Source organism: Antechinus flavipes, chromosome 6, assembly GCF_016432865.1.
Source record: "Antechinus flavipes isolate AdamAnt ecotype Samford, QLD, Australia chromosome 6, AdamAnt_v2, whole genome shotgun sequence".
Taxonomy (NCBI): Eukaryota; Metazoa; Chordata; class Mammalia; order Dasyuromorphia; family Dasyuridae; genus Antechinus; species Antechinus flavipes.
In genome coordinates, this window is record NC_067403.1 from 38,607,779 (window position 1) to 38,628,110 (window position 20,332).

Below are 20,332 nucleotides of genomic sequence, written 5' to 3' on the forward strand. Positions count from 1 at the left end.
CACAATTTTTCAATCAGGTCATCTTGATTTTGCAAGTGATGCTATTTCATTATGTTGGTCCTAATTTCAATAATATTAAAAATCTACTATCTTCATCAAAGGCCCTGTGCTAGGTTCTAGGTTGGGATGCAAAATCAGAACTATTTGGTCCTTACTTAACAAATATTTGTAGAATAAAACAGCAAAATAAAATGCCAAAGCATAAACTCTCTTCAGATCTAATTAATATTTGCTATATAATAGGTATTACAATATTTAGCATTATATACTACATACATCAAAAATAAAGCCAGTTCTGGTCATATTCTAAGGCATTAGTGATTTTTTAGAAAACATTTTATGAATATGGTATTATTTTATATTTATGCCATGTGGTATTTCTCCAAAGATCTATCTCACCTATGTTTTCTTTCTCTATTAGCAAAGTCCTTTATAAATTATAGATGGCTTAATGAATTGCTATGGTCCCATCATCCCCCACCCTCCAAGCATCATTTGATATCAAACCTCAAATGATAAGGTTCTCCAAATTAATAAAGGCTATCCTTATACAACAGACATAAAAGGACAATATTCAAAAGCTTTCAAGATAGCAAGAGGACTAGCACAAATCATCAGATCTACTGGCAAATTTTTGAAAACTTGGAGTATTAGTTATACTACAGTAGTAGTAGTTTCAATTAAACTCTGCTGTCATTTAAAGATGAATATAAGACTAAATTAGGTTTTCCCTGGCATACCTATTGAAAATCTGACTGCAACCCTACTTTGTTCCAACTCAAAATATGGCTCAAAATTACCAAAAATTTGTCTTAAAAGGAATGAATACTTCGCAAAAAGCATGCATTAACTAAGAGAAAGCAGTATCTTCTTAATGGAGCACTTCACAGAAAAACATCAGAAGAGAATATCTGAAATTTGTTCTTTCCTCTCAACTCTTAAAAATATGCATAAAAACCCTTCAGTGAAAAAATGCAAAAATTACTTGAGTTTTTAAATTTAATCTCATACACAACTTAAATGTTATTACAAAATACAATTTAGATTAATTTGAACTAATCTTATTACTCTAAATAAAAAATGTATGTAAGCATAATAAATACAGAAATATTCAAAATGACTGTTAAAGAAAAATACTGAAAAAAAAAAAAAAAACTCTTGACAACACACAATTGAGAATGTTTTCTAAGAGTGCTACCAAAAAAAAAGATATGCCTTAACAACATAATGTCACAGAAAGAAATAATGTCAATGACAAATAAATTCATTAAATAGGTGAATTTCATACATATAAATTTTGAAAAGATTGAACAGTATTGACTTAGACATTTGCTTTCTCCAAAAAAAATTCAAGAATGAAGAAGATCAAAGCTTGAAATTTCAGGTTAGTGGTTAAAATCTGTGGTTTGTCAATGCATTAAATATTTCAGTATCCCCCAAAGCAAAACTTCCTACTAACCTATATTCAAACTGTCCTCCTGAACAAAAAAATAAATAAATAAAAATTGCCTAGAGAAAAAACTATATAGGACTTGCATTTTCACAGGTCAAGCTAAAAACAACTTATTCAGATGTGCTTTTTTAATGGTTATAGAGAAATATCATGTGTCTTTCTCATCATCATAAATTAACATGTTTGATATAATAGATAATGATACAAAAAATCTACATTATTCGGTTCACTGAATAGAGCTATTCTGTGAAAAAAAAAAAGAAGCATTTTTAAAAAGGTCTTTTATGTTTCAGGCTAGAAATAGGACTTGATAGTATGAAAATGGAAGAAAGGGGAAATGCTAACAGAGAAAAGATGATTTTAGGATAATTTTCAACTATTTAAACACTGTTTTAATCAATCTTTTTATAAGCTATCTATGATAGCTGCATTGTTTCAAAGAATAGACAAAATATCATGCAATAAAAGACCATAGATGTGTTAGAAGTTCTATGCCAGGTACTTCAAGAAGGTTAGTCTAAATTTTCAGCAATTAACCCTTTAATGGACCTTTCACTTCTAGCCACACATCTATACATAAAGCACCCACAGTGCCAGTACTTCAAATTTCTTTATGCTGGCCATAGATTTTTCAGAAGGATCAAGAAAATTCAAACAACTCAAGCCAAGGGGAGAGATTAAGTTCCATACTAAATTATTCTAAAAAATTAAATAATTGCTAAATTATATAGTTTAAAAAATAGACACAGGAAGAACCATAGCTCTTTTGCTTACTTTTAAGAAGAACTTTAAAAGTAATGTTCTAGAACCCAGTGAAAGACACTTTGAATCTGTTGAGGTATGGGCAGTTAAAATCTATAAAGGCTAAAGGTTCCTTAAGCTCCAGCAGCTTGGCTGAAAGGTCTTCTTCCATACTTGGAGACTTGATTAGCATTATATAAAAAAGCCATATCTGACTTGCTGCGTAACCAAAGTTCTTTATACAGCATCTAAAATTTCACACTCCATCAACACACGTTCAGGCTATTTTATTTTGGCAATTAATTTATTATTTTTCAGAACACAGTGAAGCCTTGTTTTCAAGTCATTCATAACTTTATAAATCAGTCTTGCACATGAAACCATGCATCTGTGAACCGTAGAAAATCCTTGCACTCAGGAGATTAAGCTCCTGACACCTTTGCTGATTAATAATCGTGAAAAGAATAAGATCAGAAGCAAAATAAATGATCATTTAATAGAGAAACTCACAAAACAGCCCTTTAACTTACATATTCCATCATGTTATTCGTTTCACATTTCCTTTTGCTCAGTCTCCAATGCAAGCACAACTAGACAAGGAGGAGAGTAAAGAAAGAAAAATGAGCTCTATTTTATTGCAGCACGCAGAGTTACCCATTTGTCCACCTTTCATATTTTTAGTTCAACAAAAGCATCTGTTTCCATACTGTGCAATTCAGACCCCAACAGTACGAAGCTGCTCCCTGCGGCACTCACCTTGTGGTATAACCTATTGTTTTCCCATTCTAATAACTTCTCAATCGATCTTCGTGTCTGGAAGACAAATGAGAAAAAAACTTTACTCTTGACTGGTTTTAGAAAAACTTTCTTTTGCAGCTGCTTTTTGTGTGAAAAGGGGAGAGGTACAGGACAGTGACTAAGTACAGGGTGGTCTATAACACTATCAAAACTGCCTCTAATGACAAAACAGTAACAGAAAGTGTCCTCTCTATTAAAAAAAAGCTAAGTTTTATTTTAGCATGAATGTCAAGTAGTTTTAACTGCCTCAAACTTGATGGCTTCTGAATTTAAAATATAACACAAGAATAGTTAACATTAACAATGTTATTCACTCCCAATAACCCATTTTAATATTGCTTTCAATGTCGATTTTAAATATTTAAATGATAAAACAATTCATAATGGTTAAATAAAAATATATTAATAGTTAATATAGTCCTGCTTAATTATCAGTTTGAAACTAGCAATTAGTGAAAATTTTATCAATAACATATTATTGATAAAAATCAGTAATATATAATATACTTAAACTGAATTTAACTGAATTCTGTCTAATAAGGACTTAAACTTTTTTAAAATTTGATTTTGTTTTTAAAGGGGAGGGGAGGGAGATTTGTTGGCCAAATAACTTCTTTTGAAAAATCCATTTTTGTTTTCATGCCCAAAGTTCAAACTCAGGCTTGATAATATGTTCAGAAATTCTTCATTAGTTTCATAAACCAATTTAGAAATTTATTTAACATACATATAGATAAATAGATATATATTTACCTATCTCTCTCTCTATATATCATATTTTGCTACTGTCACAGATACCATGTAACTCTAAATGTGACCTGCTTAGGAGTATGACTAAAAGAAAGGATAATTCATGATGCCAGGTGTTAAGATGAGCCTGACACAGCTGCAGGTGCAAAAGGACAGAGAACGGGCAGCAAGAATCAACCGCAACTTAGTGCAGCTGCAGCTTCTTTAGAAGGCAAGGGGGGGGGGAAAAAGCATCTTGCAGTTAATACTCCAAAAACCACAGAGATGCTGTAAACAATATTAATATAAAGATGTCAAACAAAGATGATTTGCAAAGTAAAACTTGTTACAATCAAACTGTTCTTAAATGTCTAACATTTTACAATACACAGTTCATATTTATCTAAAGCACCTAATGTCAATCTGGATGTTAGACTTCATTTGCCATTTTAAATATGCTTAAGAGTGCTACAGTCACATGAATGCCAATTATAATTCATCATTATCTATGAATCTCCACCATTGGCTTAAGTTCCCTCAAATATGCCATAAAAGCAGAAACTCAAGTAACTTTCTAGGTAGCAGTGTGTCAATGACTAATTTATTGAATTACTTTTTTTTTTAAACATAGTCTTTTGGGCAAGAATTTAAAAAAAAAAAAAAACAGTGCCCTTGTTAACAATGATCAGCAGACCTCACTTGTTTCTTTGTAAAGATAGCCTTTTAGAGACTGCTCTCCTTTTAAATGAAAATAGGGCAGCAGTTATGGTCACACTTTTTGTTAATTTAGTTGCCAGTCAGCTCCAAATCAAAAGAAAATAAGGCTGCAGAGTGTAATTAACATTCAGTTCAGTCGTTTTGTCCCTTGTCTAGCCCCCAAGCTTTGTTAAAATTGCCATCTGAATGCTGAAGGCTGTAGGGAAATCGATTTGATTCTAATCGCACCATGAAAAGAACATGATCTAACTGCTTTCAGCCCTCCGTAAATCTGTACTAGGTCTTTAGCACAATGCAACTTCCAATTTAAAAAGCACTGAATGTCTCGTCAATGACTTTGTGAAGAAAAAAGAACAAGGAGCAGACATAAAAATTCCAATAGTTGTTTAAGCATTAAAGTTCATTTGCATCACAGCGAACCTGAAAAGGGCTGACCTCTCAAACCGCCTCTCAGGTCTATGAAGTTGTAGCCTTGACAAGCTCACATTGACAGAGCTCATTGACTCTGAAAGGCTACTCTATCAATGGTGAAAAATGGCAATAGGTTCTACTCTGAGCAGGCATCTGCCTGCCCACCCGCTGCTAAACCAATGGCAAAACTGATTCAAAACCTGAATCTACCTTGTAATCTTCCTTTCTGGGACCTTTTAATAATAGATTAAGATTACTATACAATTTGAGGTTTTAATTTTACTGGTGGGTTTGAAAAAAAGGGGAGGGGGAAGGAGATGAATGGAAGAAAATCAAGCTCCCCAAGACTGCCCCTTTATACCTAATTTTTAAAAATAAGGCTCTAAGGCACTAACAAATTACAGGCTATGAATACTGGAGTATTAAATGAAAAACTATAGCAATGTGCCTACATAAATCTTATGTTTGGCTAATAACAGGATTTTAATTAGTGTGATCTTATGAATCCAAAAGGATTTCTGATATTTATAGCATTTACTGTAAATAATGTGAAATCTCCCTAACCCATAGTTGATGATTATATAACACAATCTGCAAATTTCAAAAAATTTACTTAGGAATTCTTTCTATTTACCTTTCTATTTACAATGTTCCTAAATAAGACTTTAAAACTTCATTTTACTACTGCGGATATACTTTGGAATGCCTAAATTTTTTAAATCATACATTCTGCTGATCTTTGCCAAAATCTGAATGAAAATTTGAATGCAATACATTTCTACAAACTTCACAGCCTAAAGTAGAAGCTATGAACTAAAACAGCAGCATCCACCCTCTATAGCAAGACTTTTCCTACTTGACAGGTGAAAAAAAAGCACTTGCACGTGCAGCTTAATTAATCACTGCACTTGACATCTCAATGATTTACAGTGAGGAGCAGGTGAGGACATACAAAACCAGAAAAGAACCCTTGATTTGAGTGGAACATTTCTAGCACACTATGATGACAAGCATATAGATAGTAGCAGTAGTATTTAAAAAAAAAAAAAAAAAACAACTCTGTGCGACAAATTATTTGTTAGTAACAACAAAAGCTCAAATTAAAAGAAAAAAGGCTTTAGTTACTAAGAACATTTGTTAATACTCTACAATTATTTTGGTTCACAAAATCAAAATATAGTTTTAAGAACAAATACAATGCCAATTTAGCAGACACTGGAAAAATATACTATTTTATCACATCCATGACAGCTGTATTTAATTAGACGCTTTTAATCACTGTGAGAAAGCAGATTATAATTGTGTTCAAGAAAAGATTATGTGTTTATGTCCATGGGTTTGTCATATATTTAATCTAATAAAACGTATTCCAATACTGCCAAACTCTGAGTATTTTTTTATTACCAAATGAAGCAAATGAAATGAAGTTATAGAAATTTTTCTTTGGCTTTTGTTTATATTCATTCATCCCTTTTCCCCCTATGCCCAAAGAACTTTAACTAAATGAATATACATCTGAAAAAATTTGTCTAGGATCTGTCAATGACAATGAAACCTTAACCACCAGTGAAACACTGGTCTTTTATGTTCTACTTCAGTGGATTTCTAAAAATGTCATTTTAATTTTTTTTAAAAGAAGTGAATTTAGTGCTTAAGAAAAGCACCAGATTGATAGTCCTGGGAACTAAAATCCTCTATTTAACTCAAAGAACAGTGGAAAAGGCAGTGCAAGCTTCAGTGTGAGCTTCCCCACCGTGCTCCACCAGTCTAGTGCCTTAATCCTTTTCTGTGCTCACACCCGAGGGGTGAGAGGACAGGTTAGCAATTTTTAGCACTGAATCTCTAGCCATTCTGCTTAGATGACCAACAAGAGAGTTAATTTTATCATGGGTTCTTGTCCTTTACAAAATGGACCAAGACCACCAACTCACTCCATAAAGCCCAAATAACCTTCTAGTTCTAACAATATTATGCTTGAAAACATAGCATGAACTGATATTCTTAGAAAGAGAAGGCTCCACCACCTAAATAGTCTATACCTCCAGCACATAAAGACCTATTCTACTTTTTTAATACAATTTTTGTTCACTCGTATCTCCTTGCTAACTTTTATTTTACTAATCAGTAAACTAAGTCACTCAATTATCATTTTAAGACAAAGGCAACTAGTATGTAAAATTTATCCCACAAGATAAAATAATCTTTAGCTAGCATCTGAATCTATTAAACCTAACACTACTAAGAAGTCTAGATTATAAGATGAGAATTTTTGTTTAATTTTCTTCATTTTAACTTCTCATTTTCTAGTGTGTTGGGGAACAGAAACTAGAAATTGAGACACTTGGGAAAGGAAGAATAAACGGCCATACAGTCCAAAAAAATCAGGTAGTCAGAGCAAAAATAACTAGGAATTAAAACCATAAAGGGAAATCCTTTTATACGTTTTAATAAATGCCCTTATTTCTGATTTTCCTAAAGAGTAGATTAATTCCTAGGAATATAGTCATATCCTGATTGGTATTATATGTTGATTAACAAACTATAAACCAGCCTTACCAGTTTTTAAGCCAAATTACTATAACTTTAGCTAAAGGCTCACTAACAATATTGCTTCTATCAAACTGCTTGTTTGACAAACTGTTGTCTTCTTAGAGGATCCACTGATGATACGTTTTTAGAGATGGATTTGCTCAGGGTCATTAAGCTAGTAATTATCTGAGGTCATATTTGCACTCAGGTGCTGAAGATTCTAAAATCTAACTGCCCCACCGTATATGTGTTGTTTCTGTAGAAACTGCCCGTTTGAATTGAGTATAATATTGTTGTAGAGTTTGTTTTTCTGTGTTTCTAGCTGGCTAATTCACCAATATTAAATGAGATTTGTTGGGGGAGGAGGGAGTTGGTTGTTATTGTAAATGAGGTTTCTTTTCTCCCCCTTTTTTATTGCTAGTAAATGCGAATGTAATATTTTATGGGTTAATTTTGAATCTTACAACCTTGCTGAACTTGTCTGTCTCATTCACACATCTTGCCAATTCCAAATTTTTTTACATGTTCAAATATGTAGCTTTTCTTAATTTTTAAATTTTATCTTGCATACATTGGAATTGTGTATCAAGGTTCCTTAATTCTCATACTTTTATTCTGGTATTACTGATAATCTTTTATTTAATTTAACTGTCAAATTGTTTGAAACATTAAAATTGAGAATTGCAATCAATCATTTGTTCTCAATCTTTTTCCTCAAAATAAAACTGCAAGGTAAACATTGAGAATTATTATTCCCATTTTGTAGATGTTCTTCTGAAATAATGGGGTACAGAAGTGATTAATTTATTTTCCCAGGATCACACAGATAATAACTGTAAAAACTGAAAGCTGCACCCAATCTCCTAATACCACATCATGCTACCTCTCTCAATGTGAAATTTAAAAAAAAAAAAAAAAAAAAAAAAAAAAAAAGAAACGTTTAGTTAACCATACTTCCCTAAAGTTTAATGGGGAAAAAAAAAAGCATCTATTTCAAGTTTATCATACTTAGAAGTTTTGCCTTCAGGGTAGCAAGCTCCTTTCTCCCTCTCCTTTTCTGAATTGTTTCTCATCTCGTTTTTCTGACTTTTTTTTTTTCCTCTTCTTCCTCTTTTTCTTAAAAACAAAACAAAACAAAACAAAACTATTTGTTATAAAAGATGGTTCTCTGGGAGAGGGAAAGGGAGTAGTCAGAAAGGAAGGTAATAGGAGTATCGAAGTGGATTTAAAAGGGGAAGCTACATAGCAGAGAAGAGAAGCTTGGGTTCAAATCCTGCCTGACCCTTGCCAGATGTGGTAACTCTGTAATAGTCATATTAACTCCCTTCCAGCCTCATATTCGCTGATCCCCACATCCGAGCCACTACCACATCCATCAGTTCCACCATTAGTATTTCTAGTGTCTGTCTGTTCCTTTCTCTCCTTATATTATAACCATCCTATACTAAGCACTTAGCCCCAGTTTCCAATCCATCTTCCAATGGCCTGGCCATACCACTCACGTGCATAAGAAGCAAGAAGCTCAGGGGCAGTTAATTGGTGTAGTGGATAGAGCACAAACCCTGAAGTCAGGAGGACCCAAGTTCAAATTTGACCTCAGAAACTTAATACTTCTTGGCTGTGTGACCCTGGGCAAGTTACTTAAATCCCAACTGCCTCAGCAAAAAAAAAAAAAAAAAAAAAAAAAAAAAAAAGAAAAAAGCATTTTCCCCATTTCCTATAGATATTTAGGGCCCTTCACAATCTGGCTTCAGACTACCATTCCAGATTAATTATACATTACTTCCCCTTCACAAATTCTATACTCAAGGCAAGCTGCCCTACATTTTGTTCCTCTTCCACCTTGCCTTCAGTGGTATAGGCTATCTCCCATAGCTGGAATGTTTTTCCTCTTTATATCCACTTCTTGGAATTCCTAGAATTCATTCCAAATGCCACCTCTTTCAAAGACCTCTTTCAAGAGGTCTTTCCTCATTTTGTCAGTCATGATTCCCAGTCATAATTCTACATATAGTATGTAACCTATATTTATGTATCTCTGAATATGTCATATCCTTCCATTAGAATGTAAGTTCCTTCAGAGTAGGGACTGCCTTTCAATTTTGTATCTCCAGAGACTAGTAGTACAGTGAATGACACTAATCCCAATATTCACGTCTTCATTGGATTTTGTGAGATTAAAATGAGATAAAGAATATATTTTGTAAATAGCTAGAATAAAAAGGGCTAGACAGTAGCTTATGAGAAGGAATGAAGAAATAAAGGAAAGCAAAAACGGGGAGAATATCTAAGCAAACTGTGAAAAGAGTGTAATGGAATACTGTTGCGATATGAGAAAATTACAGAAACATGGAAGACGCTTGCATGAATAATGAAAAATACTTACCTCATCTAATGAGAGATAAATTATAATTCATATGATTCATATGATAATAAATATGTTTCCTGTTACATACACTACCAGACATGATCACTTTGCCCATTAAGTTTTATTTAACTATTTTTCTTTGTTACTTGGTAGGGTTTAATTGCAAAAGATGGAAAGATAAGAAAAAAGCTAGTTTTGTGGGAAATGGCTATGTTGTGATATAAAATCAAAGCTATCAAGGACCATATTGTATTAAAAAAATGAAGAAAAGGAGAATGCATGACAACTGCCCAAGACATAAAAAGTTATTAACATAACTTTTGGGGGAAAAAAGTAACAAATGAGTTTTACTGGAGGGAGGCAAAATAATGCATTTGGGGAAAAAATAATCCAAATGTATTTACATATTTACAAGATAATATTATAAGATCCTTTTCAGATTTCTCTCTATCGAGTATTCTGAGAAGAGATATTGCTTTGCACCAAAAGGGGGACAATATATGAAAAAGTAGTAGAAACAAAAAAGAAGACTTGGTCCCATGGTACCTTCAAATATGAAATATTACTAGCAATCCTGGTCAAATTCCAAAAAATTCAAGAGCAAAAGACAGTCTATCCATCCAGAAAAAAAAAAAAAAGGAACTGAAATGATCAAGGGAATACCATAAAAGAAATTAAATTAGGATTCAATAACAATAAAAAGTCAAGAGAAGGGATATGATCAAATCCTACAACATCATAAAGAATATAGGTAAATATTTCATATACTATTTCAGAAATTTGAAAAGGAAAAACCATTTCAAGTAAGTGGCAAATAAAAGACTCGAAAAATGATGCAGGCTAAAAAAATAAAAATAAAATCAAGAATGTTTAGGACTAACAATAAAATTTCTATTTTGCAAAATGCAAAATAATGGCAATCTATAGACAAAATCCAAAAAGTAGAGTCAAAGTGTAGTGAATGACCTTTTAGATATGCACTTTTAAAAGAATCTGTCAAGAACCTTCCCTCAGGACCTTCTTATTCTATTTTAAAGTAATTCTGATAAATAAACTTATCAGAATTTGTTCCAATCCACAGATTATCAGAAATAGTGAATAAGAAATCAGAGGCTGGTATATTAAAGTAACACAAATGATAGCTGATACCAAAGGAAGAAATGGAAAATTATGAAACCAGAAACACAAGAAGATGAGTATGGCAATGTCTAGAACCATTCAGTTAAGTGACACATACTTCTGTATATTTCAATAAGCTCTGAAGGAGAAGTATATAATGCCTGATGTTCATAATAATTACCTGAAGAGAAAAAATGCTTACTTTCTGTCCTGTATATGCCATGTGAAAAATATGTCAAATAAATAATAAATTTTATAAAGTATCAAAAGTATAAACTAAGACAATATAATATGCTAATAACAATAAATAAAACAAAGTTGCTATTTAAAAAATTTTAACCAAGTTTTACCTTTTTGATTGGCAAACATCAGCCCTCTTTCTCATTCCTGCCTCAACCTCCAATGGAGAACATAAGAAAAATAAAACTTGTCACAAACTTGGACAGCCAAGCAAAACAAATTCTTCACTAGCCATGACAAAAAACACCAACACTAAAACACTGTAAATACATGAGTATATGCATGAACACATATATGTATGTATTCATATATATTTACATCGATTTATTTGTCTCATTCTACACTCAGAAGTTCCTGACTCTACCAGAGAGTAGATTTCATGTTTCATCATTAGTCCTGTGGAATCATCACTGATCACTAAGATATTCAAACTTTCTAAATGCTTTCCAATTTGTTTACAATATTATTGTCATTATATATAATCTGTTCTGCAGATTCTCTTTTCTTTACTCTGCATCAGTTCCTACATCTTCCCTATGTTTCTCTGAAGCCATCCTTTTCACCATTTCCTATAACAGAATAGTACTCCATTATGGTGATATACCATAATTTGCTCCCCCATTCCCCAACTGATAGATATCTTGTTTCCAACTCTGCCATCGCAAAAAGAACTATACATATTTTTGTACATGCTTAGAGAATTTTGCTTAGAACTAATCCTTTCTCAAATTCATCCTCCTTTCTTTTCTCCTTCCCTTCCTGATTTGCATGAAGTACATTTCTGTAACCAATTGCATGTCAGAAGTACAATCAATTTCTGCTCCTTTGGTCAGTTTTTGATCAGTTAAGATGAGTGAAGTTTAAATGTCAGTTGATCCCCTGGTTCCTTCTTCCTTGACTTTGTATCCTGATTATTTTATATATAACTATACAAAAAAGACATACTAAAATTTATGTGTGTGTGTAAATTTCCCTTACCATTTTTCCTCCCTCATTCCTCCCAGTGTATTCCTCTTCTCCTTCCTTTTCATTTTTCTCTTAAGATCACCAAAATATATATAATAGAACCACCATTCTTAGGCACTGTAACTAAATAGAATCCCTTTGTGACAACTGATAAAGATAGATTCAGAAGGGACAAGTGTATTATCATTCCATATTAGTATGTAAGCAATTTATCCTTTTTCAGTCCCTAATGATTTATTTTCTCTTTTACTCTGAAAGCTCTGGATGTAAGCCACAATTTTCCCAAGAGTTTTCATTTTTGGGTTTCTTTGAAGAGGTGAACAGAAATATTTGCTATTTCTATTTTGTCCTCTGATTCTAAAAGATCTAGGAAGTTTTCTTTTTTCCTCTACCATTCATATTTTTATTTTCAGTTCTAAATTCCCTCTCTCCTAAAGTCCCTCCCTATTGAAAAGATAAGCTATGATACTCATAATACATGTGAAGTCATGCAAACAAAACACATTTCTGTATTAGTCATGTTGCAAAAAGAGAAACACTCAGTTCTCACAATCTTCTCCCTGGGTGTAGATGACTCTCTTCACCACAAGATCACTGGAACCGATCTAAATCATCTCATTGTTTTAGAAAGCCACATAATGATAAGAAAAGTGAACAACTTGGACAAATAAAAATTTAAAATAATGCTTCACTGATCATAGAGATCACAGGGTTCAGAGATGAAAGATACCTTAAAAGATTTAATTTGCCCACCTTTTGCTTCATCAAAACAAGAAATTATACTACAGCAGTATTTTCAAATTTACAAAATAACACATTATCAAATATACCTCAAAATCTGTGGCTTTAAAATGTAGGAAATTTTCATGTTATCAGGATCTAATCCAGGTTGTGCCACTAACAAGCTGTGTCACTTTGGAGAAACCACTTAACCTCTCTGTACCTTGGTTTCCTTGTCTACAAGTTAAAAGGATTAGATTCGAAAGCATTTTCCAGCTCCAAAATTCTCTAAGCCTATATAATAAATAAGAGTACCTACGGCAGTGTGATATTCTGGCTTTCTTGAGTTCTGTAAACATGACAGAAGTAATCTAAATTATATTCCTATGTAGATCCAAAATATACTACTGTCTGAGAGATGAGGGAAGTTGGAAATAATAAAGAAATAGAAAGGAGAATCTGGACTTGGAAAGAAGCTATGAAGTCCTTCAAAGTTCATAAATTCCTAATAAAAATAATTTATCTTTTCTTCTTCTATGCCCAAAGCTCTTTATACTACAGGAAAATGGACAAATAAGTTTCCTTTGCCAAGTTTCCTGTTCTAAGAAAATCAATATCAAAATAAACTCATGCTTTAAGCATCCATGATCTTATATGCATGGACACTCCTTCTGATAGTTCATACAGTGAACATGTAGAGAGTATAAGTTCCTTGACAGGACAGACTATATTCTGCCTTTCTTTATATCGCCAGCATTTAACTAGCATAATGCCTGACTCATAGTAGGCACTTACTAAAATAGTAGCTAACTGACATGATTTATCTTTTGTGATTCTTGTTCATGTCCATTCATCCTCCAAAGTGGAATTTGCAGCATGCTGGATGGCTTCCTAAAGATTTCAACTTTTCCTGGATAATAATGAATCACTCAGTCTATCATTCATCTATTCTCTCTCTCTTAACATATGAGCAGCCCACTTATGCTTCCAATACTTATTTACTTTATAGATTTGACAGTGTTTCTTGCTGTTATCATTGATAAGATCATACAGCCAATTTATACTCACTGTTTATCTTTCCATATCTCTTTGAGTCACTGATAGTTTTGATAATCTTAAGAGATCGTGATATTTCAAGATTCACAACTATACAGCAACATCAGAACAATACTGGGGTTAAAAAATGTGGCTAGGGACAGACTGAGATCACTGAAAGAGCTGTACAACTTTGCAAATACAATCTAGTTCAATCCCTTCCTCCATTTCAATTCAGCGACAACTGCTGCTTGTCCAAGATCCACATATTGATGGACTAACTCATTAGACTGTTCATCTAAATGCATGTCAAAACAAAAGAAATGAGCATTTTCACCTATCTACTTGTTTTTTCCTATGTGATTGTTAAGTTAATTGAACAGAGATTCAATGATCATGGATCATGGTCACTAAGGAAGTTCTATTCTGAATTTTTGTTAAAATATTATATAAAAACCAGGAGCATCTGGAATAGCTCATGATCTAGTGATAAACTGCAACACTTGGACAATTCTCCATGGTAGCATCTTTGTTGAGACATGTAGAGTACTATATTCAGTTCTTTGTGCTACATGTTAGTAAAAATGTTGCTAAATTTTAAGAGGGTAAAGGGTTTGAAATCATGCTATATGATATTGGTTGGAAGAGTAAGAGTCCTTGGCCTAGAGAAGAAAAGACTTAGGGAAAGTATTAGAACTGTTCAAGAGTATTCAAATATCTTGAAATATCTGAACTAACTTTGCATAATTCTGTATAATTATTATACTCACTGGAACAATACAGAGAAAATGAGTATGATCTCTATGAAGGCTGATATACTTTATAAAAATATTTCTTTATTTGTTATGTATATATTTTAGTATCACAGCATACCCAATTTATTCACGCATTTCCTAATAAACAGACCTGTACTCACTTCTAATTTTTTTCTAATATGGTGATAGCAGCTATTAAAAATTTTCCCTTTTGATGATATTTTTAGGATAGTTGTAGCACTGAAATCACTGGCACCAAAATTATATATTTAGTTTTGTTGCTTCATGTACCATCATTCTTCTGTACCAGTTACAACAATGTATTTAAGTGTCTGTTGCACTATAGCTCTAACAACATTGAATTTTTTCCTGTTTTAAAAACCATTTTCCCCATTCTAATGGAGAATAAGACAATATTTTGATTTGCATTTTTTTCTGTTTGTTAGAAAATACAGGATTCTTTTCACATACATATCAATAGTTATAATCAAAAAGTACTCATTTCCTTTGATCACCACCCCAAAAGGGAATATGTGTTGTTAATCTTATGTAAGGCTCTTTATAACTCAGGTTCTGGATATCAGACCTTGATCTGATATGATTATAGTAAATGTTTTCTCCCAAACTGTCTCTTCTTTTAATTTTCACAATAATGCTTTTCCATACACAGTCTTTCAATTTTTATATAAAAAAATAATTTCGACTTCCTCAGCAAAAATGTTCCTTTTATCCAACTGATCTTTCTTCCTCCTTTTTAAAATATGAGATGATTTAAGTTATTTTAGTGTGCTGAACAGTGAAATATAGCTTCAAAATATCTATTTTCCCAGAAATGTATTGAACACTAATTACATTCTCTAGGGTTTGTAAGTGTGGAATTAGAATCTTAAATGATCTCAATTTATTCATGAAAGATCCCTTATTGAAGAAATCTTAATGCTGTTCTACTTTACTCAATTTTTTAAATTGATAAAAACACACATAATATGATATCTTTCAGTCATTCTATGACCGTGAAGATGCAGTTTGCAGTGGAGCAATATCTAGAGAAGCCTATCCATTTTATCCTAATATTTTCAAGAAGAATATCCTTGATAGTTATGTAGATCATATTCATGAAGATTTTATAGATAATAGTGAATGTGTTCTAACAGATTTATAAGCTGCCTTGACTTGAGAGGCTTTTCTTAAGTTCTTTGTAGAATTTATCTTTTTCATTCTCTACAATAAATGTTGGCATATATAATGGAATTATCTTCATGGTGATGCTTATGTTTATTATAAATACTGAAAGGTAAAATGATCAAGTGTCCCAAGAAATTATATGTCAGATCTCTGCCTACATGATGAAATCAACTATACAAATTCTCTCATTTGTTTCTCTAAGTTTAACTTTTGAGGCATCCTTTTAGTTTCATTTATTCTGAAGAATGTAGATACTAATATGGTTTAGTTTTTCTAGTAATATATCAAAATCATTAGTTAATTGACCAGTATCTTACATTTAAGAATACAAAACCAATTAATATATAGAACATTTTAAAATTCTTTTTCTTGACAACCTTTTGAATCATTCCACTAGCATCAATAACTAAAAAAGCAGAAAAATCTACACTGAAGGTTATTAAGCATTTTTCTTTATGATATGTACTGACACAGCCAAATAATACATTATCTAATAGCTGACCTATTGATAGTTATCTTACTCCATATTTTTTTCTAGCCTCCTCAGATAACAGATACAAAATCAATTAATAGTGAAATAAAATGTATGGACCAAAATAAGCTTTCATTCTCTCTCACTGTAACAGAAATTCATGTACAATATACTACACAACTATTATGAGCAATTTATATATATATATATATTCAGTCTGTAATAACCAGCTAAATATTTATTTCCATTACACAGGTTTTAGGTTTTACACTGTTAGAACTGTAATTATTTAAATGTTTTTCTATATTATTCCTAATAGCACTTTCACTCAAGACTATTTGATACGACAATCAGTTATTGCAACATAAGAAAACTGAATAAGATATGCTTTCCTCTTACAAATAAATCAATATATAATCCAACTTACTCTTTTACTGAGACAAATAACTGGCCACATACTGCAACCTAACGTACAGCAGCAACAAAGGCAGCCACAAAGTAGCCAACGGACATTAACTGGAAGGTTCTTCTTTAGACAACTGTTAACTCGGTTGATGCTGGCTTTAAATTCTTCGGGTGCTACCTAAAGAGATGTTAAAAGAAAAGTCACTAAATATAAAGCAGAAATTATTTCCTAGAATCATTAAAATTCAAATAACAAAAGTTTTTTGTAACAAAACCTTTAGTTGAATGGCTGACATATTTAAATAATTCCAACACTCACTTTTCCAGTTAGTGATGAGGGGAATTCTGATTCAAATTTGTTGCTCAGTCCAAATCTATGAAAATAAAAACATAAAAGAATAAAGTCACTCCTACAGAAAATGCAAGAAAGTAAATATATGTTATGAAATCAACTATCATATAATTATAATGACCAAAAAGTTTGGCCCTGGGAGAATAGTAAATGCACTTTCTTTTGTCTTTGGAGGATTAGGCTCTGTCCATGTATTGTTTGGTTTTGATTAACTTTCCTTTTTAAAATTCTTTCCTACAAGGTAGAAAAGTTATGTTTGGCAAAGAAAATGACATAAAGACAAAAGATGTCAATAAAACCTTCTATCATTTGATATGTGGAAATATCTCTTTAAATGTTTATTAAATATTACTACAAAGTAAAACAAAACACATCAGTCAAAATTGGTTGTTGAAACAATAATTTTCAAACTAAGGCAAATGTTTCAAAGAGATTAAATTTAACCTAGTAGCCATATCTAATATTTAATTTTATGTTTCCTGGAGCTCCATACTAATGGGCTTCTGTATTCTAAGTGAACATATATTGACAACAGATAGTAAAAACTACTATATAAATCTGTTAGTGACTATAAAAATCAAAATAAGAGGTATTATGTAGCTTTCAAAACAAATCATATTATGCAAGCTTGCATCACCCTTTTAAAATATTTAAAAGCAATTTTACAAATTTACGTAATATACTTAAAAAAACAAGGAACATAGCATTTACCTGCTTAAATGCTTAATTAAAGTCAGTTACATTACAGATTTGTGAAATAGGTATGATATCTCTCACACAATGCACAGAGATGACATACAGAGAAGAACCCTATAGTTAGCAACTTAGAGGAGAAAAAACAAAACAAAACATTGTAAAAGATATTTAGAATTTATATAGCTCCCTTTCAGGGATTTTTCCTGCTATTATATTTATAATGAATTTTTACAAGTTTAATATTGTTTATATTGACATTTTAAGCATATAGGAAGGTTTTTCCTACCAAGGATGAGGGTAAGAATTATATAGTATGCCTCTGTTAATATTAATAAAATTAATCACTGCTCATTCCTAGCTACAAATGATGTTCTCTGTTAGGTTTGCTTATGAACAAAAACAAAGCTACCAGTCCAAGTGTTAACTTTTTTCCTGGACTCAAAGTAGGAATGACTTTATTTAATTTGAGAATTTATAGGCCATAATAGCAAAAGAAATACAAATATCAGTGTAGCATATATACAAACATAAAGACAATGCTAGCTTAGCAGAAAGAATCCCGGATTGGAATCAGGAAATCGAGGTTCAAATACTGATTCTAACACTTTGTAGCCATATGATCATAAAAAAGTCACCTAAGTTTCAACGTTCCAGGTGAATTCAAAATAGTTTCTACGAGTATTAATGTGAGTTAACTTGTCAGTGACAATCATTAACAAGACAATGGTTATAGATCTGATTCCCAAATATACCTGTCAATCAAGAAACCTCTATCAAGCAACTATTATGTGCCAGGCACAAGGGAATATGCATAAAGAAACCAAACAATCCCTGTCCTAAGGAGCTCACATTATTTCAAAGGAAGTAATTTATGCTTGTTCAAATTAATGCAAAGTAATTGGGGGGGCTAAAGAGAAGGAGATTAAAGGAGGGATGGGATTAGGAAAGAAAATATGTAATAACTGACTGAGTCTTGAAGGGAGCTATAGATAATAAAAAAAAGTTGAAATAAGGAACAAGTGCATTCCAGATATGGAATATAGCCTCTATAAAACAACAGAGAAATATGATGAAATGTCATTTAGGATTAAGGCTGGCCCATGGAACACATGAAGAAGAATAAGTTTAAAAAGGAAAGATGAATACTACATTGTAAAAGGGCTTTGAATACCAAATATGGAAGCTTACATTTTATCCTAGAGACAGTAAAAAGAGAGTTACTCATGTGTCCCTGTTTTGTTTAACATCCACTATGAAAAACCAAGAATTGCATTAAAATGAATAAAAAAAAAAAAAAAAAAAAAAAAAAGAAAGAGCTACTGGAGATTTTCAAGAAGGGATGCATTCTGGTCATACATATATTTTAGGAATATCATATTGGGGGCACCTAGATGGTGCAGTAGATAGAGTATCAGCCCTGTAGTCAGGAAGACCTGAGTTCAAGTCCAGGTTCAGACACTTAATACTTACTAGCTGTATAACCCTGAGCAAGTCACTAACCTTAATTGCCTCTTTAAAAAAAAAAAAAAAAAAAAAAAAGGAGGGGAGGCAGCTAGATGGAGCAGTAGATAGAACACTAACCCTGAAGTCAGGAGGATCTGAGTTCAAATCTAGACTTAGACATGTAACACTTCCTAGCTGTATGACCCTGGGCAAGTCATTTAACTCCAATTGCCTCAACAAAAAAAGGGGGGGAGGGGGTAAGATGATCACTTTGGAAGTTATGCTCTATCTAGAGTGCGGCTGCATTCTTAATTTAACCAATTTTGAAATATACAGGAGGCAAGATAAGTACATATAGTTTAGAGTTATCCAGTATGTGTCCATACTACTAAAACATTTTAGTAATAGTACTTCAAACTGCTGGTGGTTGTTGGTAACATTTTATAGAGACAAAAAGACATTTAGTTTCTTATCTCCAAGGATGAGGATTTAGAAACTACTTTGTACCTACAGATATTATGAAAATATTCTAAAATAAGCTAAAATTTTAGTAAAATCTAGCTATACTATTGAAATATTTTTTTAAGTGATTTGGATTCATTTGGGGGATCAAGACTCATTTTAAGAATTACCCGAGGTACTGGAAGGTTACACATGACTTGTCCCTAATAATTCTGCTGGTGTATATCCCACACAAGCCTTGAATCCGGGTCTTCTTGATTCCAAAGCTTCCTCTTATCTATTGAGCACTGCTCTCAAGGGTGTTATATATCAGGTAAAAAAGTTACAATGATCTGACTGTAAGCTCCTAGAGTGCTGGCTTTTTTAAAAAATTGTAATCAAATTTTAACACTGAACATAAACTTGCTTAGTGACTCTTTACATGTAAAATAATCTCATAAAAATCTCTAAAGCCCTACCAGAATTCTTTGTCCCTTTCTTCTGACTTACTTTCTTTAATGTGAATTGTGTCTATTTCCTTTTTTATATACATAATTCTATTTTAAAAAATCTTTCAATGGATGGCTTTTTGAAAATAACATTTTTAGGATATATGCCCAACAATAGAATTATTTGGTAAAGGAGTATATTTATCTAGCTAGCTCTGACACCAGACTCTCCCCCCCCCCCCATTGCTCTCCAAAAAGGCTTTATAGACAGATAAAATTCTATCAGTAGTGAACAAATGCATTTATTT

The 20,332-nt window shown here is 32.1% G+C and overlaps 1 protein-coding gene across 2 annotated transcripts in view; it reads right to left on the minus strand.

Annotated features, from left to right (window-relative positions):
• CHIC2 (cysteine rich hydrophobic domain 2) overlaps positions 1-20,332 on the minus strand; it is a 42,745-nt gene that overhangs the window by 12,419 nt on the left and 9,994 nt on the right. The window contains exons 2-6 of one of the 2 annotated variants that reach the window (XM_051964294.1): positions 16,963-17,017; positions 16,666-16,821; positions 8,387-8,494; positions 2,951-3,007; positions 2,751-2,784 (exon numbers count right to left, since the gene is read on the minus strand). In XM_051964294.1, the coding sequence (XP_051820254.1) occupies positions 8,402-8,494; positions 16,666-16,821; positions 16,963-17,017 (304 nt within the window). In that variant the 3' untranslated portion in view covers positions 2,751-2,784; positions 2,951-3,007; positions 8,387-8,401. Of the gene's footprint in view, positions 1-2,724; positions 2,785-2,950; positions 3,008-8,386; positions 8,495-16,665; positions 16,822-16,962; positions 17,018-20,332 lie in introns of those variants that run through there. The other variant, XM_051964293.1, reaches the window with a different exon arrangement.